The 26,724-nt window shown below is 41.9% G+C and overlaps 1 protein-coding gene, 1 long non-coding RNA gene and 1 pseudogene across 2 annotated transcripts; 2 read left to right on the top strand and 1 right to left on the bottom strand.

The window, feature by feature from the left end:
• Positions 1–325: 325 nt before the first annotated feature.
• Positions 326–21,678, top strand: LOC108894377 (phosphatidylinositol 4-phosphate 5-kinase type-1 gamma). The gene is made up of 13 exons (XM_051068211.1): positions 326–424; positions 1,150–1,542; positions 2,253–2,461; positions 4,116–4,199; positions 4,462–4,510; positions 6,502–6,586; positions 7,018–7,179; positions 7,619–7,760; positions 9,111–9,143; positions 9,376–9,495; positions 12,709–12,970; positions 16,902–16,991; positions 18,613–21,678. Exons 1-13 carry the CDS (start codon positions 326–328, stop codon positions 18,613–18,615), a joined length of 1,731 nt encoding a protein of 576 aa, XP_050924168.1. The 3' UTR covers positions 18,616–21,678.
• On the bottom strand, positions 10,144–12,694 carry LOC127140240 (uncharacterized). Its single transcript, XR_007810695.1, has 2 exons — positions 11,469–12,694; positions 10,144–10,481 (listed from the first exon to the last, which is right to left on the bottom strand). It is a non-coding gene; the product is annotated as an uncharacterized LOC127140240 (long non-coding RNA).
• Positions 21,679–22,060: 382 nt separating the features above from the next.
• On the top strand, positions 22,061–26,323 carry LOC108894378 (ras-related protein Rab-11B-like; annotated as a pseudogene).
• Positions 26,324–26,724: the final 401 nt, after the last annotated feature.

Here is a 26,724-nt window from a genome sequence, read left to right as displayed (position 1 = left end):
TAACTGAGCACACAGCCCGACTAACCTCATTTGTGTGGATTGACCACTGAAATATTTAGCATAGATTGGTGATGGAGAGCCTGTGTGGAATAAAGTTGGAGTCATGTTAAAAATAGCAAAAATGGTACTTCTCTAAGTACTTAAAATACTTGTCTATGTTAAATTTGTTACGATTAACAATTATCGTCATGCTAATCGCACACGTTAACCAATATAGATGATAACAAACAAGCTAAAAGAATATTTAAGTGGGCCCTGGATTATGAACTTGGATGATTTGTGTTGCTAATATGGGTTTAAAGATTAATTCTTCAACCTGGGGAAAATGAGTTCTATATCTCTGAAGGAGAAGGTGATTCACAAGGTTAAAGCTGACAAGGCAAATGAGATCTACAGTAACTACTACTGCTTACTTGTTATGAAAGTAAAAAAGGTCTGTCTGTGCTCAGATTAGAGCTGAAAAGTTGAATTTGTCCAGTGTATGATCTGAGAGAAATAGAAAAGGAGGCTGTAAATATAGATGTTTTTAAAGGTTATGTTCCATGAGGCTGAAATAAAACCTCCTTATTTCAAATTGAGTTGAACACAGGGTGGTTATGCTAACTCCCCATTTCTTAATCCTCCATCCGTCTCTTTATTGTGGCTGCTTCTACTGTGGCTTGATTATAACCAGACTAGGCAGAATTGTAATCACAGTTTTAGTCTGTCCACTTTCATGCATCAAAGCACAGGGAGAAAAATCTTTATTTGTGTTCGTTCTCTGTTATGTAATGCACTCTGGTGTGATCAGATGACAAATGTGTGACTGTAGCCAAAGTGTGTGTACACTGAGAATCGTGTATTGTTAATACATCACTGTTTGCAGAACACGTACTGTATCACCTATCCTACTGCTCATGTATTTTTTATCCCTGATCCCATGAATTGAATAATGCCTCTTTTATGTAGTTAACTTTAGTTCCTCGGTATTGTGTTGTACTGTTTTTCCATTTTCATTTTCCCACATACATTAATTATCAAAATCTCAGCCTCTCAGATCCAGCAAAGTGTCAAGAACAATTTCTATGGCACATCTTTCTCTCTTGTAAAATGTGATAATAGATTGTGTGGTGTCCCAGTCAACATTTAAATCACCCCCCCAATGTATAGTCCTTTCCTCAACATCCTTTCAAAGCACAGCAACCAGTTTATGAGACCTTCAATGATCTTTTGTTTTCTCCCTCTCTTCTTGGACTCCTCCAGAACTTGAATCAGAACCCTCGCACTTTGCTGCCCAAGTTTTTTGGCCTCTACTGTGTCCAGTCAGGCGGGAAAAACATCCGCGTGGTGGTGATGAACAACGTCCTTCCACGCGTAGTTCGCATGCACCTCAAGTATGACCTGAAGGGCTCCACCTACAAGAGGCGAGCGTCCAAGAAGGAGAGGGAGAAGGCCAGGCCCACTTTCAAAGACCTGGACTTCATGCAAGACTTGCAGGATGGACTGATGCTGGACCAGGACACTTACAACGCGTTAGTCAAGACCCTACAGAGAGACTGCCTGGTAAGAAAGGGGAAGGGAGAGGAAAACGGGAGAGAATACAAAGACCCTTCACTCGCTCCATCTACATTTTTCTGTTGAGATAGGCCAGAGAGAGACATGACAGGATGGCGAGTGTGGTTTGCTGATTCTGACGGATCAAGAGTCTCCAGAGAGAGGGAGTAGATTCTAGGCAGTAACAGTGAGAGGGAGGGTAGGAGGGAGGATTAAAGTGGTGCCATAATGTAGTGTCCCAGAGAGAAAGAGATAGATAAAGAGACATAGAGTAAAGCCTGCAAAAGGAAATGGAGCAGAGTTGGAAAAGCCAGGATACTGATGGTGCCCTGGTCAATAAAAGACGATCATGGATGGGAGAGAAGCAGGCAGAGAGAGAAAAGGCTATTTATGATAGTGTTTGGCATTCCCAGGATCCCTCACTATAAATTAGAGTTTTTTTTATGAGCAAGAGGTTTAACAAGGTGTCTGGCCTGTTGCAGGCCTCCCCTTGTAAATCACCACCTCACGTTTACATTTATAGGGCCTGTGCTTAGGGGAGAGTGTATGCATCCACACTTGCTCTCTTATACATTGTTTATGTGTATGGTGCTGACGTCTTCTGGCCCCTCTGGTGCTGACGCTGTTATGCACTCTAGATAAAAGCTTTCATCCAGGTTCATGCACACGTCTGTCAATCACTGCACACTTACACCTGTCTGTATGTGTCCTCTGCTCAGGTGTTGGAAAGCTTTAAGATTATGGACTACAGCCTGCTGCTCGGGGTTCACAACATGGACCAGGCAGAGAGGGAGAGGCAGATGGAGGGCTCCCAGGGCGGCAGCGATGAGAAGAGGCCCGTGGCCCAGCAGAAGGCCCTGTACTCCACAGCCATGGAGTCCATCCAGGGAGGAGCAGCCTGCGGAGGGTCCATCGACACTGATGACACGTGAGTTTAGCCAGAGAGACAAGAGGATGTTGGCAGTAGAGCTCGGTGATAAATGTGACTTCTGGCACATATTGATAATAATAAACACAGAGGAAAACCAATTAACAATGATAAACCTTTTTTGGTTGGAACTTACTCAACTGCTTTTAGTGCTGCAACTCCCACACAGTATTTCAGAAGCAAACAATTAACATTTGTAGGCATTTTAATATTCAGTCAGAGAATCTGTAATTTTTAGTGTAAGAGAGCACACTTTCTTTTTCTTTTTTTTTTTACAGGACATTTTGTCAAAAAAGTGAAAAATTACCAAACATAAAATGAAGCTATATTGCTGAATGGAAACTATGAAATTTTTATAAAAGTTTTCAAAGGTGATACTGAAGCAGGGTCCCCCATATTTAAGCGACCTTGATAACAAACTTGCCCAAGATTTGCCCATCAACAGTCTGTAGTGTCAAGCCAGAGGATCTCCAACTGTGCTTGGGTTCAGTGTGGATTAAAAGTTCAGCAGTACAGCTCCCTGCAAAACCTGCTAGCTATAAAATTAAGACAGAATTTTTCTGTGGTAGGTATGAAGAAAATTTCATAGAAACTCCTTAATTCTGAGTTTGCATTTCAGTTGAAAGAAATAGAAATGCACAGACTTTACAACCAGATTGTCATATGTCAGATTCCCGTTAAAAACCACATCTCAGTGTGGAGGCCAAATCAAATTGTATCAGATTTTCTGTCAGCAGTTTAGAGGATGCAGTAGAGCTGAGTATCAGCAGCTTCACAGTGCAGAGGGACACTGTGTGGTTATGAGATTATGGATTATCTGGTCAAAGGCGAACACTTAAAGTGACAAAAGGACTGGATCAAGAATTGAGCGCCGCAGGACCCTGAATATGATGTTTGCTTAACAGGACAATGAGTTGTTGGAGAAAGATCTTTTAGGAAGGCAGAAATGAACCTGAGCAGGAAAATGTTTTCAAAATAATGCTTTAAATGTCAGAAATGTTGAACACTTCCCATAGCTGCTTCATAATAAAAGACCTCTTTTTCCTGCACAGCTTTTACTTGACGTTGTCTGAAAGAAGTGGTTAGTGTATAACAGTTGCATCCAAATACAAATTGGCACTGCAGAAATTTAATTTAATATTACATATTAAATGCATTCAAAAGATGTCAGTTTCTTAATAAGACTACATTAAACATTGCTCACTGTAAGCTAAGAATCCATTTAGTATAAATGTAGCAATGCATTTCTAATAAACAAAAATTCATTTTTAAATAAATGTTGTTTAATAATTTGTGTATTATGATATCATATTGTACTGTCACATGTTACTGAGGGTCCCAACAACAAAATGTGGGACACACTGGCTTAAAGAATTTAGTTAAAAGTGAATAATAGTAGTGTTTTGATACCACTCAAAGGTGTAAAAACAATCTCCAGCACACTGGTAATCATCACTGTGTGGAATCTGGTGAAAACCTGCCTGAGTATCTGAGCTCTGGTTTTGATGATCAGATATAGACAGATAGATGAATGACTCACGGGATCTCTTATCAATTCATAGACCACAGCTGAAGCAGCTCATTTTTGTTCTACTCAGGTCTGCTGTGACTGATAAACTTAACATTAGCGTTTTATTTTTCCTTCTCATTAAAGGATGGGCGGTATCCCAGCTGTCAATGGAAAGGGAGAGAGACTTCTTCTCTACATTGGAATCATCGACATCCTGCAGTCCTACAGGTGATCATCGCAGTAACCACGTGATTACAGACACTCAGTTTTATGTCCTACAGTATGACATGAGATGGAGGCCACATTCTGTACCTTTAACTGCAGCAGACATATTTTTATGCACACACTGAAACACCATAATCACATCAGGCAGCACATTTAAGGTTCACAGCCCACAAGCAAGTTGCTTAAATTTATTTGCCCATGACCCTAATATATAAGACATGTTTACCATCACTTTGTTAAACTGTGCTCATCTTTGCTTCTGCAGGCTAATCAAGAAACTGGAGCACACGTGGAAGGCTTTGGTTCATGATGGGGTGAGTTTGTAATAGTTCTGTACACAGCCAGCCAGTATTATATGGAGAAAAGGTCAGCAAAAACATATTAACTCTTGTCTTATCAGGTAACAGAAGTCTTTTTGCCTCAACTCTGTGAATATTATTTTATGTTTTATTATCATATTATTCAGACATTATTCACGACATGTCTGGCCCTCCTCTGGGACAGTACACAGAGGAGCAGCAGTTGCATTTAGCCCCATTTGGTTTCAGATCTTTGTGTGTATAAGGACTTTTATTAGTTTCAAGTCTGGCAAACTTTACTGGTTTGGAGAAGGAGTGTGTCTGTGTGGATTTTCATCTCTGACATCTCATCTCCTATCTCATCTGTCCACCTCACTGTCTTTCACCTTGCAAACCTGTGAATATTCCTCTGGTCCAGTCGCTCCACCTTCTCTCTCTCCTCACACAGTTGTTGAAGAAGTCACTGTGTGTCTGTGTGCATCAGAGCTTATTTTAAGGCAGCTTTAGGCAGAGCTATGGATTACTCAAATTTTAATTATATGCCTATCATCTACAGCCACAGCTGTCTTTTATAGACCAAATATTTTAATATTGCTGTGTACTCCATATAAGTTCATCCTCATTGTTTTCTGTCATTGTCATGAAGATTAGCCATTACTGAGCTTTGCACGCAATAAATCACCTTCAGGAAGAGGCAGCCTTTATTGAAGCAACAAAGAGAAACACAGTGTTGTGTGAAGCAGAATCAATTGTACACTCACCTACAGTTTTACTATTTTATTTGATTTAAAAGTGTGTGCAACATGGACTATTTTAATCTAAACAAATTGTGAGCACAGTAATTTAGAGACATACGTTTATTTCCATAAACAAACAAGACCAGTGCTATGAAGATTGGCAGCTCTGACCAGCCTACACACAGCATTTCCTTTTGTGTGCTGCCAGGTCTGATCTCAGCGGGAATTTGGTATAATATATCACTTAGTGACTCAAGTGAGACTGCATGATTTACAGCAGAAAACACGAGGGGACACTTGAATAACTGTAGCTAAAGCTGTCAAAGCAAGTAAGCAAAATGGTGGCAGAAAAATCTCTTGAACTAGAGAAGTATGATCCTTGCAAGAGAGGTTCAGGGTTTCTGTGGAGTATGATATAAAACACCAACCTACCCCAACCTTATTTGTTATATTTATTTCTTCCAAGCTTTCACACACTGACAATGCCAACAAATTAGATTTTTGTACGTACATTGTTTGACACTGTCTACACTCAGGGATGGAATGAGAGCTCTTAGTCTCTCTGCTCAATCACCTCCAGATCCCTCAGCTCCAAAGCACCTCACATCTCTTCATCCACTTTTAGTACATCATCACCAATCTGCTCTCAGGACAGAATCAACCATATCATTCCCTCCACCCAGACTCCCTCTCCAACTTACTCACTCCTCCCTCCCATTCTGAGACACACTCATACTCAAGATATGTGTGGGAGAGCAAGTGACCCCCCCCAACAACCTCCTGTGCATCACTACTGCTGCTGATGATGATGGTGGATACTCCACACTCCCCTCTGTGTTACATACAGTTTGCTCAGTTATGTGAATGTCTTCAGAGATGTTACTCATAGTGAACTGCAGTGATGCTGAAGCACAAAGCTAATAATAACCGTGTAGGGAGGAGAGGCTTCATTTCTTGTCCTCCATCCCTCCCTTCCTCTTTCAGTCTGAACCAAACACCAAGTGTCATCTGTCAGTCTGCCGGCAGTGTGATCTCCCGTCTGCTGCAACATAAATAATGAAGAGACGTGTCTGTAGCTTCGTCTGACGGTGTTTCTGTCTGTCATTTGTCTTTTTGTGTGTGTTGTTATCTGTTGGGTTGACCCAGAGAAAGTAATTACTGAAATGGGACATTAAGGGACTAATAGACAGTTAATCTACTGTAAGCACTGGTTTGATCGTTTTATCCATGCACCACTTCATTAATCTCTCTGTTTCTGTCTCTCCTCAGGACACTGTATCAGTCCACCGGCCCGGCTTCTATGCCGATAGGTTCTTCAAGTTCATGAGCAGCACGGTTTTCAAGAAGAGTTCCTGTGAGTTAAATTTACATCTAGACACTGCCTTACATAGTCAAACAGAGCTGTGTGGGAAGAGCCACAGACGCAAATATCAGATGCCAGACTTTTGTCTCTTTTACTGCTGAGGTTTGACAGGAAGATCAGAGACAGTAGCTAACTGCCTTATTAGGTGCTGCTTTGTGTCATGTGAGAGAGCTACATCAGTCTGATCCTTGTGCAGCTTCCTTTTGCATCACTTTATAAGGATTTTCACACAAGCAAAAAATTCACTGCAAAAAAAACTGATTTCCTACATACCCCAGAATGAGCTCCAACAAACATCTGCTAGAGAAGGGTCTCGCTGGAGAAAAGGTTTAATCAGAGTAGACCTTTCCGTCTGACAGCACGACATACTACATCACATGTGTTTTCCCCAAGCTAATGTGTGAATGCGTTTTGTCTCTCAGCTCTGAAGTCATCTCCATCCAAGAAGGGTCGTGTATCGTTGATGGTGCCTAAGTGCGCTGGTCCTGGCGCAGCCTGGTCAGCCAGCCAGCTGCCCTCTGAGAGGGACGAGAACATCTACGACCTGAGAGGAGCTCGCAGCTTCCCAACACTGGAGGATGAGGGTAAATAACACAGTGTTACAATACAGTGAGATAACCAGACATGGATGATAGGAACAGAGGCCAATCACGGATTCAGATTTTACCATCCACAGTCACTGTGGGGGATCTGTGTTTAGAGAGTTTGGACTCTCAAAGAACCTAGCTGTTTGTCTCTGTACAGTTCACTGCATCTCAGAGTAAAATATAGTAGAGTTCACATTCAGAAAAAGTGCAGATTCTGTCCACATGACTTCTTTTGAAAACTGTAACACTTCTGATCTTTCCAGCTCTTGGTCATGCATGCTTATACTGTAGCTGTTGCCATGGGAAACAAAAGGCTACACAAGCATAACAGCACTTCAGAAGACATAAGAGACAAAGTACTCAAGGAAATAAAATTAACAGACACCAACTTTCTCAAAAGATAAATAATAACCTTTGTTTGTTTGGTCTCCTCCAGGGCGACCAGATCTTCTTCCATGTACTCCTCCATCATTTGAAGAAGCCACCACAGCATCAATCGCCACAACTCTGTCTTCTACTACTTCTCTGTCTATCCCTGAGAGATCCCCATCTGACACAGCAGAGCACCCCCGCTACAGGTAAAAACACTGGAACCATTTCAGTCAAGAATCAAGAATTCTTTATTGTCATTATGCTTGCACATAACAAAATTTTGTTGGTAGCTTTTGGCTTTGAAGAAGACACAAGTCAAGTCAAGAGAAGTCAAGTCAATACTTTAAGATACACAAACAGAAACAGAAAAACCAACTATAAACACACTATAGACACACTACACATATTTGTAAAAGATAATAAAATAAGATAAAATAATATGTGCAGTGGCTAGCAGCAGAGGAATGTAAGAAAGTGCAGCACAGTGGCCTGAGTGAGTGTGTGTGTGTGCCTGCAGGGGTCCAGTGGTCTGTGTGTGTGTGTCTACAGGAGGGGAGTGGTGTGTGTGTGTTTTATGTTTCTGTACCATCTTCTGGAAGGAAGTGGTACAAACAGTCCGTTGCCCGGGTGGGTGGGATTTGCAGCAATACATCTAACCTCCTTCTGGACCCAGTCAGTGTATATTGAGGCCAGATCTGGGACATCCTGCAATCCCTTGTGCTGCTCACCTGGGTCAAGTCCTTTCTGTCCTGTGCCGTGCAGCTGCCGTACCACACTGTCACACTGAGACAGAGGATGCTCTCTATTGTGGCTCTGTAGACGTTTGCGAGCGGCCCGAGAGGAGAGTCCCACCTGTTTCAACCTCCCGAGGAAGAAGAGCCTTTGTTGGGCTTTCTTCACCAGGTGGGATGTGTTCAGAGACCAAGTCAGATCAGATGTGATATGGATACCCAGAAACTTGATGTTATCCACACGCTCCACCGCCTCCCTGTGTATGAGAAGAGGAGCGTGTTCTGTCTTCCTGGAACTCCTGTAATCCACAATGACCTCCTTGGTCTTGCTGGTGTTCAGGACGAGGTTGTTGGCTGAGCACCATTGTGTCAGGTGCTGGATCTCCTCTCTGTAGTGGGTCTCATCATTGTCCGATATGAGATCCATCACGGTGGTGTCGTCCGCAAACTTCACAACCATGTTTGTGGAGTGAATGGCGAGACAGTCATGTGAGAACAGCGTGAAGAGGGCTGGGCTGTGCACACAACCCTGCGGTGTACCTGTGTTCAGGACCAGTGTGAACGATGTACAATCAATCTGAGCCCCGTTGCTCCCAAAGCAATTTTGTGTTGATAGGTCTCGTTTCCACAGTAGCTCATCGCTCTGTTGTTGGGTTAATCTGCCTAAAATCCTAAAGTCACGAATTTAACAGAGAAAATTCACATAATTGCATCAGTGGTTACTCATGTAAATGTTTTAAGAGCCACACCTAATATGCTGCATGTTAGCTAGCTGCTGCAGTTCTCAAATGCAGCTTGTACTGACACTGTGTCCTCTGTCTCCAGGAGGCACACCCAGTCTCTCAGCCACGACGGGAGGTGAGTCAGGACCATGAATGTTACTCTGTCTTCATAAACCTTTTTAAACAGGATTAACTGCTGTTTTTAGAATGTTTTGAGCTTCACCAGCTTCATGCTTTCACAGCATTACACATTGCAGGGTGTGGTGGGAGGTCAGCCTGTCGGTCGTTGTGTTCATGAGTAGACCCATTCTTCCTGTCGCTAAGATGTGGCTCTGTGTATTTTTTCACGTGTGTTTGTTTGTGTTCAGAACCCAGGAGGAGCTGCGTGTGCGTGAGGAGGATCAGCAGACCATCACAGTGGAGGTGGAGTTGAAGAGACATGACAGTGAACCCACCATCTCTGTTCCCCAGCCTTCACCTGAAACCAGGTACATAAAACAACAACACAACAAAAAACTCTCTGCAGAGAAGATATAGTTTCCCAACAATGTAATAACCTCCCCGTTCTATGGTCCAACATGCCATGTAGTCATAAATACACAACTGTAACCTATGTATTCAAAATATCACTAGGTTTAATGAAACATTCCCAACATAAACTATGAAATCATGGAGTCAGTGACTAATTGACTGTCAGCTGTGGGCAGTAACACCTGACAACATCATCAGTGAAGTCTTGATGCTCTGCCTTATTACCCCAGTGTATTAGCATTGCACAGTGTGAACTATGTTTTATGCTTTTATGGAATTACCAGTCAAAACCCTTTGTCACAGGTTATGACCTTCACATGGTAAGACTTTTGAACAGTTCAAATGTGACTTTTGGAGTCACAATTGTTACATTTGTTGGATTTTTCTAAAACTGAAGATGTGAAAGTATCTATCTATTTCACAAGAAAAAAAATATAAAAGAATTTCATCATATTTAGCTTTGTCTCAAACACTGCAGCTTTCCATAATGTCAGCAAGTGACACAAACAGCTCTGTACTCATTTCACCTTAACCAGTGACAACAGCTCTGTCATAGACTGTTATGAACTCTAGTATAGGACCCCAATGCAGAGAACACACACAGGTAAGTACCAACAGATGGCTCTTTAATAAGGCACTGATGAAAACACAGGAACAATAGGCAGGCAGCGTGGCAGGCGACTGGCTGACTATAGAAAGTACTGAAGACACGAGGAACAGAAAACGCTGCCACTGGAGAACACAGGTAGCCACAGAGAACAGGAGAATCCAAACGCAGGTAGCGCTGAGAGCTTGCACACAGGATACAGCAAGGAATACTCTGGCAAAGGACTGGGGTGAAGGCCGGGCTTAAGAAGGCGAAGGGAGAACGAGCGGAGTGGAAACAGGTGTGTGTAATCAGCCAGCAGGAGGAGACAGCCACACCCCTAGCAACACACCAGCTCTGCAACCAAACAGAAAAAAGGGAAGGGGGAACAGAGAGAAAGAACACAACACAAAGACAAACTAACCCAAACCATAACATAGACTCTGGTTAGACGTGACCCTGATAGAGAGCAGGTAAGCTGTAGAGTGCCGTGAGTCCTCCATGACCCCAATCATCAATATGACTCAGTTTGATGCAGCAATATAAATAACCTGCTGCCCTTGTCTCACCTGCACTCAGCCAGCTGTTAGATTAGCACACCTCACCTGTCTCTCTCTCTCTCTCTCACACACACACACACACACACAGGTTTTAACATGGCACACAGATGAACACTGGAAGCAGCTTGACCCAATTGTTTATTAAGCTCTGGGGTCTCCAGATAAATGCTGCAGGCACTGCATGGGACAAGCACCCAGTAATGAGGTTATGAGAGAGTGCACATGCATTTTAATTTGTGTAGTGTGTGCATGTTGTTTTTTTGTGGGGTGGGGGGGCAAACAAGGGGCTGAAGGAGACTGTGACATGGGGGAACCAGCCAGTAGAAGTAGGGTAGTGGGGCAGGAAGCCTGCAGGCCTGAGGCTGCCCCCATAAAGCCCAGATGACCCAACACTTTGCATATTTTAACTGTTTTTATTACTACACATTTACCAGTTTTCGTCTTATATGAAATTGAAACTGCATCAGAAAAAGAAAAACTTTAAAAACACAACATCATGTGTAAATTATATGAAATACATTCTGGACAGTACTGTAACAGAGTTGATGCAATGCAATGGCAGTGTGGCTTCCATTTCAGCTGGGGTTAGGTCAGCGAGGATCAGGGTGTGGTTGCTGGGGGAAGCCAACTGAATAATTGGGTCTGATGCTCAGAAAGCAGTGGCTAGACATATGGCCTGGGGGTCTGGAAGGAGCTGGCAGGGAGGAGGGAGGTGGGCGGAGAGAGCAGCTGAGATAGCGACAGGCGACTAGATTAACCATCTGAGCGATCTGACTCAACTCACCTGCAGCTGTGGAGCTGGTTGGAGAGGTGAGATGAAGCAGAGAAAAGGGAATGGGACAATTGATTGGTTGTAGAAAAAAGTGCGGTGTGAAGAGAGACTGGGAGTTAGAGAAAAACAGTCAATCTGAGGAAACAAAGAGTTGCAAAAGAGAAAAAAATCAAAGACAGCATCAGCAATGAAAGATGGGGAGTCTAATATACAGAGAGACAAAGATATATGTACAGTTTTATAAAGATATATCCAGCAGAAATGAGAGATGGGATGGAAGAGACTTTCTGCATGGCAACTACCACCACCACCACCACCACCACCCCACCCCCCATTTATTCAGCCAATCAGTTCCCTCTTTGAGATGCCAACTCGGCCTTTTTGCCTCAGCAGCCAGCAGACGGGCTTTTCCTCTGGTGGAGTTAACCTAAACACAGAAGCTGAGAAAGCAATGTGGATGTGACTAAATCCTTCCTAATAGTTGATGATCTGGCCAGGAACAATGAAGGATTGTGGCAACACACAGCCAGCTGGCAAATCTTTGAGCTTAAGCAGCTAAACCACAAACACCCACGCACGCACACACACATAGCTGTTGAATTTTAGTCAGAGCCGGCTTACTCTAATAGCTTAGTCCTGTTTCTGAGGCCTGCTGCAGGAAAAGTGGCTTTTGACAAGTGCCCCAATTAAAGGCTCTTAATGTCTGCAACTGCTGTGTGTGTGTCACCAGGTTGTTTTTTTTTGTTCCTAAACTACGTGGACCCTTTGTTATAATGAGTTTTTGTCATATTTTTATTAAAAACAAAACAGGTTTCCTTCAGGGTGCATGGGAGAATTGAAGGGCGGGGGGCGGTGCACCTGAGGGAAAGGCGCAAGGACACTGCGCTAGGCAAAAGGGACAGGTGCAGCAGCATTGGCTGCAATGCACAGCTCATGGAGGCAATAAAGATACTTCAAAACCATTTGCATACAGTTGCATCTACACTCAAAAGTCATATTCCTTTTTCTTAATTCAGTTCAGACTGAATGCACAGACATGATACACTGATTTTTAGATTCAGTGTGACCTACACTTTCCAAAAATATAATTATCTCTGTTGTCCACCATGAATAAACTTCCATAAACCTATGTAGAAATCATATGTATAACTCCAGAAATCATCAGGAATCATCAGTTGTCTCAGTTTTATCTTAGGGGCAGCCCAAAGCGTCAGACCTTCAACAGTCCCACACCTTTTCACCTTTTCCACAGGGAGGTTCAGGAAGTAGCCAGTGCCGAGGCTCCTGATGCCGCTGCCGCAGCACCCTCCAGCTGTTCGTCAATACCTGAAGCAGCCGCATCCTCTGCTGCCCAAGTTGCTCCCTCCTCTCCCGGGGCAGCCGAGGAAGCCCCATCCAGTCCCAAGTTGGTGATGGTGGAGGCGGACAGGGCCAGTCAGGTGTCAGGTTCAGGCTGCACCAGCCAGGCTTCAGTTGATGACGACGATGACGTGCCAATCACAGATATCTACTTTGTAAGTAAAACCCCTTCCACACGTGTCCTCACACATGTTCACACATTTATATACTTTCAGATGCTTTTAGAAATTGTTCCTGTGAAGATGAAAGTAAACTCGTCTCAGACTATGACTAGCCCTTGTCACTTCTCATCTTTTTGAGTTTCATATTTTTATTTAGCCATCAGATCATCCCAGGATCAGGATCAATGTATTAATGGTTATATAGACACTGGACTGAGCTGTATGATGCTCTCCTACAGAGGCGTTGACACAAGGACCACAAAAAGCAGGTGGAGACTCAGGCTGGTATGGGAATATAAGCGTGTGCTGTTACTGCTTGACGTGTGTGGTGCATTCAGTTAAAGGACATGTTTGACATTTTGGGTAATACGCTTAAATATGCTTCTTGCTGGGAGTTAAGCGAGAAGATCAATAACTACTTCCAGTCTTTATGCTAAGTTAAGCTAACTGCTGGCTGTGGCTTCATATTTGCTGTAGAGACATGAGAGCGGTATCGACCTTCTCATCCAACTCTCAGCAAGAAAGCAAGTGTCAAATTATTCCTTTAAACAATGTATTGCAGTGTGCACTCTGGTTTGGAGTGTTTGCAAAGTGATAATAGCATGTGCACCATCACTTTGCTGTTCCTGTCTAATATGATCTTCAACAAAGCCTCAGACACACTCACATTTGTGGAAATAACAGCTAAAGCTTTTGCAGTTTGCGTGTGTTCAGTCCACAGGAGAATCCTACTAAAATCAACCGACTACCATCAGATAGTGTTGTGCTGGCAGGTGTAAATGTGCCCAAAAGCACAGCTATAAATGAATGTATGAGCGTCAGGTGGAGCATGGAGAGTGAAGCCACTGATCACAGTTACAGATAGAAATGTTCCCACCTGGCTACTCTCCTACTGGGTGTCCCCTATCAGGAATCAAACACCCTCTAATGTGGCATGAGAAATTCCTAATGGCCAACAGGTTAGTCAGCAAGCTCTCTCAGTTATTTAACAGCCCTCTCAGCTAACGGGCTCTGGCTTCTGCCCAGTTCATGCTTCAAAAGGAGGAGATACTCTCTCTGTGCACAGCAGCAGGGGGTCTGTAGTGCTGCGTGAGGCGATGTTACACTGTGCACGTCCCGAAGTGTAACTACACAGAAACACGCCACAGACAGTGCGGTCACAAGTGGCCTCTAGGGAGTCTGCAGTTAACGCACTCTCAAATATCCAAACCCAACTGTGACCGTCACACATATGTTGTATATGGGTTATGGACAGGTACATTTAAACTGTCAGCATCTCAACCATCTTACTCCGTTTGGTCATTTAGCAGCTCAGTCAGCTGACTCGTCATTTGATCATCCTTTACGCTCCCTGTCTGTTTCTGCTGCCTCTGCCATCGTCATCACTTCTCCTCTATGACATCCCACACAAATCAGGTTTCGACACGATCACTCAGCCCGCTTTTTCCGTTGATAAATGCTTCAGGTGTCGGTTCACACCACTCAGAGAGAACAGCAAGAGCCACTGGACATAAATTTCATTGTTATCGCTCCTGTGTTACTGAAATTTTTTCTTATTTTTCAGGAGTTTCAGCGATCAGTAACAATTTCTTAGCTTGTTAAAATCTTTATCATTGTGTATTGTGGAGGAGTGGAAATATTTTCTCAGACAAAAATCCATTGCTGGCGTAAGTGCTGCTTATACATAAAGTCTATTGCAGCTGAGAGAAAATTACACCAGCACTGCAAACACTCACTGAAGACTGAGTTTAGTTGTATAATGAATAATATGTCCTCAGTGGACTTTGATGGCAATAGAGAATCAAAATAAATCAGATTTCAGTCCTTGCAACTTGCATTTGTCTGAGAGCGTACATTTTTATACAACACAAAATTATTCTCCCATCGGCCTCTGTTCAGTGTACAAACAAACAGCAGGTACAACCAGTTGATGTTAAAGGACAGTGTTTTTTAAGCCTTTAAATTATACAGCCAGTGTGGAAGAGAGCGGCAGGAAATTTTGATACAAGAGATGGCAGCATTTGAGATCGTGTTGCTCCTTGGGGAAAACACAGAACATCATTTAGCTGTGAGATTGGAGGGATTGCTCAAGAGACAGGCATGTGTCTGTGTGGTCACTTCACAGGAACCTCAGAGTGGCTCCTGTCTGAATTATTCAGCCACTATCAACAGCCTCCACATTCACTTTTCATGATTCCTGCTCTGTTCTCCTTCACCTCTGTACCACATCTGATTGTTTTTCTCCTTTTGTCTGCTCTCTTTCCTCCTCTGCTCTTTTCTCTCACTCGACATGATCTCTTAAATAGTTCTCACCTTCCCCTCTTCCATCCAGTCCTGAATCTTTCCTCCACCTCTCCCTCTTTCTCAGTCCTGTGATTGTCGTCACAAGGTGTAATGAAAGTGGTGTGATGGTAGCGAGTTGTGTGGAAGGGGGTGGGGGGGTGAAAGCAGAGCGGCTACCAGACTTGAGAATCTATCTGTCACCACTGACTCATCCAGTGTATCTCTGCTGGGTTACACACGTCCAGAACAATCTTTTCCATTTTCACCTCAGCATGTTTCCCTTTTTACATTGTGTTATTTCACCTTTCATCAGTCCTCTGTCCCTCATCTCTATTTGTCATATTTCTTTTTGTTTGTCTCATGTGATATGTTCCCCTGTTGTTGTCAGTTTCCTGATGGGAGGACCTGGGTGGTCTCTCCTCTCCGACAAAGGAGGAGGAAGTGCCAGTCCAGTTGGCCAGTAAGTGAGAAGTGAGCTTGTAGGATAAGTGGCCGCTGTCCTGGCGTTAGGATAGATTAGTCCTGTGTACGTTGCTTGATGACAGTGTTGAGAGGAAACAAGATTTTGGAGTTTATCCGAGGAGCTGCAGCTTGTCATGATGTGCGTGATTTATCCACTGCAGGTGTTTTTGTGATTGCGTTGAAACTAAAAAAAAAAATGCCTACACTCCCCATAGTGGAGACAATGAAGCACGGGAGGTGGATAAACAAAAGACAGGAAGGCTCTTATTTGTCTGTCTTTCTTTTACTCTTGAATCACCTTGATCACCTTTTAAATTTGTTTCCTCACTCACTGACAGCCCACCTTATCCCTCTTTACACCCGTGTGGATAGTGTGTTAACGCCAGTGTGCTGACCTTGGAGTGGATGTGTGTATATATATTTATGTATAGTGAGTGAGTGTGTGAGTGTGTGTGTGTGTGTGACACCAATCCACACCACCTCCGTCACCATGGCCAACATACTGTGCTGCAGCTGCTTGCTTCCCTCTCTTAAAGCGCTGGTACCTACAGTGACAAGGAGCCAACTGAAACTTTCAGAGACTCTATGGAAAGAGCACTTTTGTTTGTTGGAAAGGAAAAAAAATACATCCTGCTCTTGTGTTTTGCTTTGACCGAGGATGCTTTCTGTGTCTGACTGTCCTGGCATCCTGGCTTTCTTCCCATTCCAACCTCCTAATTCCCGCTCCCCTCATCCTCCCTGTTTGGCTGATGCAGCGACTCATCCCTCGCTCTGTACATTTCACTTTGCCTCCCAGGAGCTAGCCCAAACAGGGCAAAACATTAAGACACATGATTCAGTAAGATCCATCATCATATTAACAGCACTCCTCTTTACCAGTACAGCCAGTTATTTGCTAATATTTACATCTATGTTCAAATCTGCTAACTGCTGAAAGGATTAGCACATCCTTTTAAAGACTTTTAACATTTACTCTGTATGTCAGATTCACACTTTCCGATGTGTCTCAGCAACATTTCCTCCTTTATGCATCCCTAATTTTCATTTCCTGTCTTGTCCTCTCTTCTCCTGTGATCTCCTGTGTCTTTCTCTCCTGCCTGCCCCTGCTGCTTGTCTCTGTGCATCTGGCCTTTCCTCTGTCCCTCTGGCCCCCTCTGCTGTGGTGGGTGTGTAAAAACAGCCTCCAGAGGACAGGACCTGGGTGTACTCTCCGCTACACTATGGCTCAGAGTCTAAGGCCCTGCCAGATGGGGATTGGGAAAGAGAGACAGTAAGTGAGATTAAAATATACAGTAAAGGGAAATCCCTTAGACAAGGACTAAAATCAGTCCTAGATCATGTCGTGTTTGGTGGTGATTGTTCATCGGTGATAAAAAAAGGATGAGTTGTAACTTGTGTAAGAAGTTTTTACAGTAAATGTAGACAAAGTTTCTCAGGTCCCAAAGTCTATTGCAACGCCAAGAATAGGCTCAGTCTGTGTCCAGAAACCCACCCCCACATTACTGCATTCATTCCTCATTGAAATGTGGGAGGAAATGGTCAGTGGCTGCCTGCATGACCATTTAGTCCACAGTCAGCCATCCTATGTTCCCTCCAACAACAACCTGCTCAGAGTTTACTACAGCATGTTTCTTCATCGGCCTGTGGGAGGTCATTACACTCATGCATCACCAGACTCCCACAGCTCATGCCGCAAGATGTTCACAACTAGACTGTGTGCGTTAAACCTACAGAGGAGTCACATTTTACAGAGCATGCTCACCAGCATGTCCTGTTTGCTTTCCTCAGTGTAAAGCAATGTAGATGAGTTTTTAAAAAATCGAATAATATATTGAATTCATGTACTTTTGATATTTTGAGTTTACTTGGAGCGGTTTTGAGTCAGGAGTTTATTTTCAGTGTTGAAATATAAATCAAATGTTCTCACATCAGACAGAGCTATCTGCCTGGTCGGTAAATCTGATAAGTTAGACGATTAAAGTCATAAAAACTCAAAATGGAAATTACCTCACTTGGCTCTGGCTGTTTTCCATTAGAAGTTTTAAATGAGATTGTCCTTGGCAGGCTACCTGTCTTCTTTGTTCAGTGTAGCAGCATTTACTGCACTGTAAGCCATGCTCTGATAAGGAGTCATCAACCACTGATTTTTCTCAACTCATTTTGTTTTTAATTTTCTCCTCACACAAGACATATTACACTAGAGATGTCCTAATCAGGGTTTTGTTAAAACATGTTTTTAAAAAATACATTTAAAATGTCTTCCAAACTTAAAAACATGTGATACCCATAAATGAATGGGATGTTTCATTTACCAGTTTATAATAATCCCACACCGCGGGCCACTTCTTTGAAACATTTCCCTCTCTGCTGTTATTAATCATGTCCAGCCCAGTGAGCTAAAATGCATGATTTACTTAAAGCTGCATTAGAATAATGTAGAAAATACAGATCAATTAAAATATTTCATGCTGGCTCATTATGTTACAGCATCAGTTGATCCAAGATATTCCACTAAATCTTTATAAGATGTGGGGTTAATGTGAGCAGACTCCAGTCAGACTGCTGTAGCCCACAGGGTACACAAACTGTGGGCTGTGTAAAAACCCTCTCTCTGTTGTCACTTAATTGTGTGACACATGAATGCTGTATATCTTTACCTTTCCTGTTTTCAGGTACACATGGGTGTTTAGTGTGTTTACGAGGTTTCTCTTTGCTTTACCGTTCTGTTTTCCTTCTTCCACTTCCTTTTATAAATTCACATTGATTAATATCTAAGTATTTTCTCTGTCATTAACAAGTAATGCATGAGAAGATACACATTTTACACCCTGTGGAAATCAGTGTGTGTATGCTGTGCGCACTAATACATTCACTGTGTGTGTCTCCAATAGTAAACCGTGTTCTCCGGCAGAGAGGAGCGAACGTCTCAGTGGAGAGGACTCATCAGTCTGAAGTCCAGACCTCAGCAGTAGCAGCAGGATCTCTGTCTGAACCAGGATTTTAAACACGCATACAGAAACTGAACACACCGAGGGAGAAAGTGACTGAATACCAGAGGAGGAAAAAAAAATCCTGACAGTGATGACATCACTGATCTCCTACCATCCCTGCCTTTCACCCTTAACAAATGGAAACTATATCAATTTAATGAATATGTGTATGTGACATAGTGCGTATAAGGCTGTAGTCTTATATGTTTGACATACATGACAGACAATAGTACCTGTTCTTTTTCACACAAGCACAGCCCTCCAACAGGCTCTAAACTGGCTTTTCCACTCGCTCTGCAGAGCAGCACATAGAGTTGTGAAGTGAAAGGGAAGCTGCTGGCTACTGTAAACTCACAGTTTTCACATTTTTCACTAGTTGAGCCTCTGGTGCCTCACAAAAAAGATGACAGAGCTGTATCAAATTCAAAACACTGTGTCATTGCAGTTGAAGAAAACATATAGTTGCTCAATTTTACCCAGAATTGATCCAAAATCTGAAAATTAATTTATTTAACCTGTAGATTGTGTTGTCAGCTTTGTTGACCCCATAATCTTTAGCTTCTCGCTGCCATTAGCAGCACATGTAAGGTCATTTTTAGCCCAGTCATACTTAACCTCTGATTTTACCGTTTCTATGTACACTAACTTGTACCTTTGACTTTTTATCAAAGAATATGATATCTGATATTTTCTAACACAGTTGTTCATATTTTGTACTGATGATTCAGCCAGGACAGTTTCATGTCCATCCCAGCCGTGGAAGAGCTCCAACTGTGAGTCACTTTAACTTCTGGAGCCAGGACTTCCTGAGGTAGCTCCTCCCACTTCGCAACTCTACTGAAACTTGCATGTCCTGGTTTCAACCAATCAGGAAAAAGCCCACCAACCATCCTTAGTACTGGCTTTACACACAGTACACCACATGCAGATTTCAGTGCACTCACAGAGGAGTGAGTGGTCAGGCCTGTGGTGTTGGAGGGCTGTGCTTGTGCTCATAGAACTGGAGTTACAGTGATAACCATTGTTTGACCAATCAATATGTCAGCCTCACATTTCCAGTAGTGAAAATATGCAGTTAAGTTTATCTAGGAAAGAATTAAAAGTCATCATTTCATTTAGTGAATATATACAGTGATTAGAAGTTGTTGACTTCATAGCATAATAATTTATATCAGATGGGTTTTTTTGCAACTTTTTTAAATTTCTGAACATTTCTTCAGCTGTTTTACTCCTGTGAACTTTAATTTATTTTGTCTGTTTGTAGTTTATTCTAATCTTTACTGTTACTGGTACTTTTAACTTTTTTTTAATTTACATCCAAAGAACTTTAATTTTTGTTTTGATAATTTCATCACTGCAGCTTGTTAGTAGTTTCTCAGTTTGATTTTACTTCACATTTGTTGTGTAAATTCAGTGTTACTACTTTTTTCACTACAGCTCTTGTGGAAACTGCTGAGGCTTATGGCTACTGCCTTCAAAAGAGAAGACATTCATTACAACACTAAGGCAGCAGACATTGTCAGTCACTAATCTTCACATCATTACAGTGTCTTCCAGTGTTGCCCTATTTTTGGACAGATGCACACAAATCATTTGCAACAGTAAAATTTCACATTTTCTCTTTTTTTTCTAGGTGGAAGAATAATCAGCATATCAGTGACATTTGCTATATCTGGTCGCCCTCACCTCCTCACAATAAGAAATCCATTGACTGAACATTTCAAATGTTTGTAGATGTAGAGCATCAGCTATAGTATTTGCAGTCAGTATCGTACCTGTTATCTGTATGTTTGAATGACCACAGTGCGTTGCAGTGATGACTTGGTGCGACACAGCAGTTTGTAAATGGGTTGAATGTTGTTTGCACATATAAAGAGGACCTGAAGATGAACTAGTGATAGAGGCCAAATAAACATGACATCACGTTATCATACCTTTTCAGTTGTTAGGAGTTTTCTGCTCACACAGGCAGATATTTAGACAGCACTTATTTTAGGGTTATCAAGTGTGTGTGTTGGTGAAGTCAATCACAGTCATTGTAGGGTTAGTGTTTACTGTAGTCTCTCTGTGGCAGACATCTTAGGACTCTCGACTAAGACTTAAGTTAAAGTTCAACAAACTGATTTGTTTTTTTAAATATAACTTCAGAAACAGTTTCTTCAGTTGGTTGGTATGTTTCTTTGTGTGTTTGTGTGTAAGGGAGGACACATCAATGTCAGACATTGTAAAATAGAAATCTGTTCATTTTCATGATGTGCAGTGGCCAGTTGTAATCAGTTTGCTGTTGTTCATCAGATGGAGACCATAGCAGCAATATTTTGTACAGTCTAGCTCTTGAGTTCATTTTAATTGCCTTATTGGGAAATTTACATGTAGGCCTATCGTTTATATTTTTTTCACTTGTGCTGTTGTATTTATTTTCTTTCTCATAGTTGTGCTCCTGAGAATGTGTACATAAAATTATAAATACATATATAAAGATATACAAATATATTTTCCATTTGAATCGGAGAATATTATTTTTATTTGGTTTTATTTTTGCTGCTGGGCAAGAAATTATTGCAATCTACATAATTTACTGTATCATATTCTTCAGTGTGTTTATTGAGATGCAGCTGCTGTATATTTATGGTCTATAAACCACAGCTGTTTCTTTGTAAGATATCAAAAATGGAAAGATTTGTGGGTTTTACTGTACATGCAAATCAATAGGGATTCTTCCAACTGTTCAGCTGTGTTGTGTATGTGTTTTCAAATCGCGGTGTGCCCTCATCCAATAGGGAGAGTCCTTTACAAAGACATAGCATGATTTCAAAATGAATATGCATATCAGAAATGTGTATTTATGTATATCTGTGTATATTCATCTATTTATACGTGAGGATAAATAGATGGCTGTATGTGTGTGTTTGGACTCAATCAGAATGAATACAAAATAAAGCAGTTCTATGAATTGTTGTCCATGGAGGTAATGTCATGTTACATTTTTACTTATTCCTCATTTAAATCATCACACATCTAATCTGAAATGGAAATGAGATATTTGTTTCACTGACCTTGGATTTGGGATGCAGTAGCTGTTGAGGTTTGCAGATGCAAAATGATAGAGATAATCAAATGTCCATTTCTACCAGTAGAAATTAAACCCAGACAACCAGAACACCAGAGGAAGAATCTCTCCAATTTACCTTGTAATTTAAGAAACACAGAGAAATTGAAAACAGTCTAGGTAATATGTTCATCTATGTTGCTTGGTTTTGATATACACTGAGAAAGACCAATTCATACATAGTATAGTTTTGTTTATTTTCACATAGGCCTTCCAAAATAATATAACCTTTTTTTCTAAGAGTGGACATGCTGTAGGCCACTGGGTAAAATATAAAAGAAAATGCAACTAAAATAAATATTTAGTGCACTGATTCTGGTGTTCTCTTCTCTCAGTAGACACTGTGAAACAGTCTGCATAGTTGAAAATACATATGTCACATGAATGTTGCTCAATCAACAAGGAGACATAGGGCGTCAAAGTTTGGAGAACAAAGGGTGTACTACCTCGCCGTGTTCTCTGCTCTGCATGATGATTGGTAGGCATTTTTCAATGAAAGCAGATTATTGGTTTATTTATGTGTCAATCAATAAGATAACTGTTCCAATTGGTCCAAATCGACGTTCCTGAACTCACGTGCTCGTTCCCTTCCTTGAAGGCGGTGCCTACTAGCTGCCGGTGCAGAGGGTTGTTGTTGTTTAGTGGGAAAGTACTTTAAAAAGTACAAAAACTAGTGTCGCGAAATGGGAACCCGAGATGATGAATACGACTACTTGTTCAAAGGTAACTTCTTCTTTAAAGGTGGATGAATGACAGCGTGTTCGTCCTCTTTATTACACTTCGATGACAGCAGTAGGAACTGAGGAAGTCAACTAAGCCAGCGTTAATGCTAAAGTTAGCTCTGCTAGTAGCAAAGTGGTAAACGACAACATGATAGGTGTTGACTGTCGAACGAATTCTGTAGCCACTGTTTGCCTATTACAAGTTCATCCAGCAGTGTGTAATACCAAAGCAATGCCTGCTCAGTAGTTTACGCATTATCCTCGCAAATCAACCAGCTAGTCCATTAGTGGCGTTCAACTCTCTTGAATTAGTACGCTAACGGTAGTGAAATAAGCAGCTAAGTGCCTAGCATGCTAACATGAAAGCTGCCTGGCCTCGTTAAAAAACAATCCCTAACGACCAGACGTTAACTTGAAACTACAAGATGGTCAACGTCTGCTCTCTGACAGAAGTCATATATATTTACAGCGCTTCACTTTAAGAGCCATCAAAGCTGAGGCTACTCAGCTAAGTTGTCAAACTACGAACACAACCCCTAATTTCTCTGTGCTGCTGACCACTTACTGTTCACCTTTAATGAGTATATTTCCACAGTGCTGACAGAATGATCGATAGATAGACATAATTAGTCCCAGTGGGAAATTAATCTTATAACATAAACAGAAGTGGTGGGTAGGTGTAGGACCAAAGTACGGTGATGAACAGCTTGCATAAGAAACAGGGGACTAGCTCTGATCTGGTCAACCCTTCTTATTGAACAGGACAGAGACGTTATTATTCAATACAATAATGCCAACCCAAAAAATGAAGTCTGTGAATAGGAACTGAACTGAAAACTAGGATGTTGCTGTAATTTCTGAAGCACTAAGTACACACTCTGCTGTACTGTGTGTGTAGTTTTTGGTTTGTAATCTACAGAGGTTGCCTCCAATGAGTTAAATTGTCAGAGGCTGGACTGAAGCTTAGCAGTGTCGCACTTACTGACTCTGAACAATGTGGATAAGTGTGGATAAGAAAAGCTACAAGCTCAGCCCCAGCATGATCACTCATCTTTAACAGTTTGTCAGACTGACAGCAAAGCTGCTGTTGTAATGTTTTTGTGGGTGTGTGTTTTGGTTGCAGTCGTACTAATTGGAGACTCTGGAGTGGGGAAGAGTAACCTGCTGTCCCGCTTCACAAGAAATGAGTTCAATCTGGAGAGCAAGAGCACCATCGGGGTGGAGTTTGCCACCCGCAGCATCCAGGTGGACGGCAAGACGATAAAGGCTCAAATCTGGGACACAGCTGGACAGGAACGCTACAGAGCAATCACCTCAGCGTGAGTTTGTTGTTTTATCTCTGTGTAAGCAGGTGTATATTGATCAACTTATTGTGCTGCAGGAAAAAACAGTAGAGTTGATGTACTCACCTGGTTTTCTGCTGTCACCAGTTATTACCGGGGTGCAGTCGGGGCCCTCTGGTTTACGACATCGCCAAGCACCTGACGTATGAGAATGTCGAACGCTGGCTGAAGGAGCTGAGGGACCACGCTGACAACAACATCGTCATCATGCTGGTTTGGAAACAAGAGCGACCTCCGCCACCTCAGGGCAGTGCCCACTGATGAGGCTCGAGCCTTTGCAGGTAAACAACAACACTGCATTAGAAATGGAGTCGACTAAAGGGGAATTCTGTAAGAAATAAAATAACAAAAAAACACTTTAGTTTAAGCACTTACTTAAACCTCTTACTTAAAGAGTGTGCATTTAACCTTGAAAATGATTATCTAAGCTGTTCCTTGTTAACATTTACATTTCTTTCTTTTTCTCATCCTCAGAAAAGAACACTCTGTCATTTATTGAAACCTCAGCCTTGGACTCTACTAATGTAGAAGAGGCCTTTAAGAACATTCTGACTGGTAAGAGAACTGATAAACTGTTAAATATAACATGCACCTCACCATGAATGTTCAAGGTTGCGTGACTCTTCATTTTGCTGAACCGTTGCTGTTTTCTCTCACAGAAATCTACCGCATTGTATCTCAAAAGCAAATATCAGAAAGTTCTGCACACGACGACTCTCCGGGGCAACAACGTAGTGGACATAAGCGTCCCCCCAAACCATGGACGGGCAGAGGGGCAACAAACTCCCCTGCTGTCAAAGCCTGTGATACTCATGTTTCCTTTTCCTGTTTGACTTACTGTCGGTCTTTCCTCTCTTCACCGTAGCTTTACTTCAGCTGTCATGCTGCTGTCAACACGATACCCTCACTGGCTCAGATGTCTCTGACCCAAGACTCTTGTAGTTGACATTCCTTTTTGCTGTTTTTCCTCTTTGTTTTTCATCATTTGTTTGTCTTCCTCTGGATTTCAGAAGAGCATGTGGATATGTAATTTTATGGCCTCATAATAGCCTGGGGAGGGGAGGAAGTGTTTGCTATTATGAGACTGATCTCACAGCAGTAGTGAACTACAATTTGTTTTTAATTAACTAGCTTTTATGGTCCTATTGACCTGCTCCTGTTGAAGGAACGGTGAGGGATCAGCAGGTCTGTTCATCAGTGCTCCAGTTGGTTTGTACTTGCCTCCTTTTCTCAGCCTTCAGTGATACAGATTTAATGACATGATCTGCAACCGTGGAATCCTGGTTTCATGTCTGCTTGACCTGATTCTGCCTATCATGCAATACGGGTGTAGAAGAGGAGATGAGAAGAAGGTAATGCATCAATACTTTGGAGTATAGATTCATTACTCTGTCTGGAGTTTCTGTTTGCCTCTTTAATTTTAATTTTCCTCTCTGAGGCCCTGAGCCCACTGTGGCATTAAATTAACATGAGCCAGGGACCGGACTGGCTGTGACTGTCTGACTTAAATATGGGCAAGTGTGAAACAAATGAAGTGTTTTAATTTGTGCGTGCATGTATGAGTGTGTGTGTGTTTGTTAATCTTAGTGCCCAAATATACCAAAGGATGCAATCTATATCAGCTTGGGTTTTCTCATGAAGCATGTTCAAGGCTGCTAAGATTGCAGATCATTGCTGTACTTGTCAAATCAGTCTAGACAGTTTGGAAAAAAAAATATGTAATGCTATATAGCAAAAGTATTGTTATAAATTGCAATGAGTGATTTATTGTGAAATGATAGTGTCAGCCTGGAACACGCCTAGTGTCTAGTTCCTTTCTCTGGCTGGCTCAGGTCAAACTCTCTGTTAGCAGGCTGTCTCAAAATGAAAATCTTTCTTGCACTTAGGTCCAAAAATTTCAGTGGAACAAATCACCGTATATTTTAAATACACTCAATTCTTTATGAAGTGACATTTTGCTGTTGTTTATTTGGAAGACAATGTTGGCTGAAAAAGAACAAAATTCATTATATGTTGTGCTTTTTTTTTTTTTTTTTTTTTTTGCTTTTAAAGCAGTTTCCCCTCATGTACCTGAGCAGCCTTTGCTGTCATTTGAATGTGATTATCTGTTAAAGGGGAATGGATAAAGATGTGTGTAATCTGAGAACAACTGCAATTTGAAAACGCTTTCACCTAAACTAGAAACGGTTGTTGTTGGGTGGGAAAATGGAAGTGAAAATCAGAAATGCAAATTGTTTACACGGTTGGCTGAAATGCCACTTCTCACCCATCTGGTAAAAATGATTTCATGTGTGACTGGTTCGATACATTTCTGTCTCTCATGATGTTTCACATTTCTTCAAGTGGTGTGTATAAAGTCAGCAAACGTAAATGTGTTTTGCTACTTTTACCTAACACAAAATGCTGAAACATAAATAAACCTAATTCACGTGACCATATGGCAGACACTTATTTTTGGATACATCACTCACTCAGTGTGCCCTTAACTTAAAGCTGTGTCCTCCACTGTTGTCTGGCAACTTGGGTTTCAGCTGATGGGTGGTCATAGTGTCAGTGGAGCTGTTGTGCAGAGTGCACGCAGCCTCACTGACGGGCTTTACATATCTACAGGTATGATGGGTGGGCGCCCTCACAGAAGATGACACCTCATCATCTTCATGTTGACTGCCTTTATGCATCAAGGGCATGCCCTTTAAAGTGCTGGATACTTGGTGTCAGAACAAATACTGTCAACGTGAATTATTTTAGCACTACCCAAGTGTTGTTAACCTTAATCAATAATGAATATTCACTATGCAGTTGTAAGTCATGCTTCTTCCAGTTCAGTAAATAAAATACA

Source organism: Lates calcarifer, unplaced genomic scaffold (genome assembly GCF_001640805.2).
Source record: "Lates calcarifer isolate ASB-BC8 unplaced genomic scaffold, TLL_Latcal_v3 _unitig_323_quiver_1651, whole genome shotgun sequence".
Lineage (NCBI taxonomy): Eukaryota > Metazoa > Chordata > Actinopteri > Centropomidae > Lates > Lates calcarifer.
The sequence above is the reverse complement of the archived record's forward strand: the minus strand, read 5'-3'. Positions and strand labels throughout refer to the sequence as shown.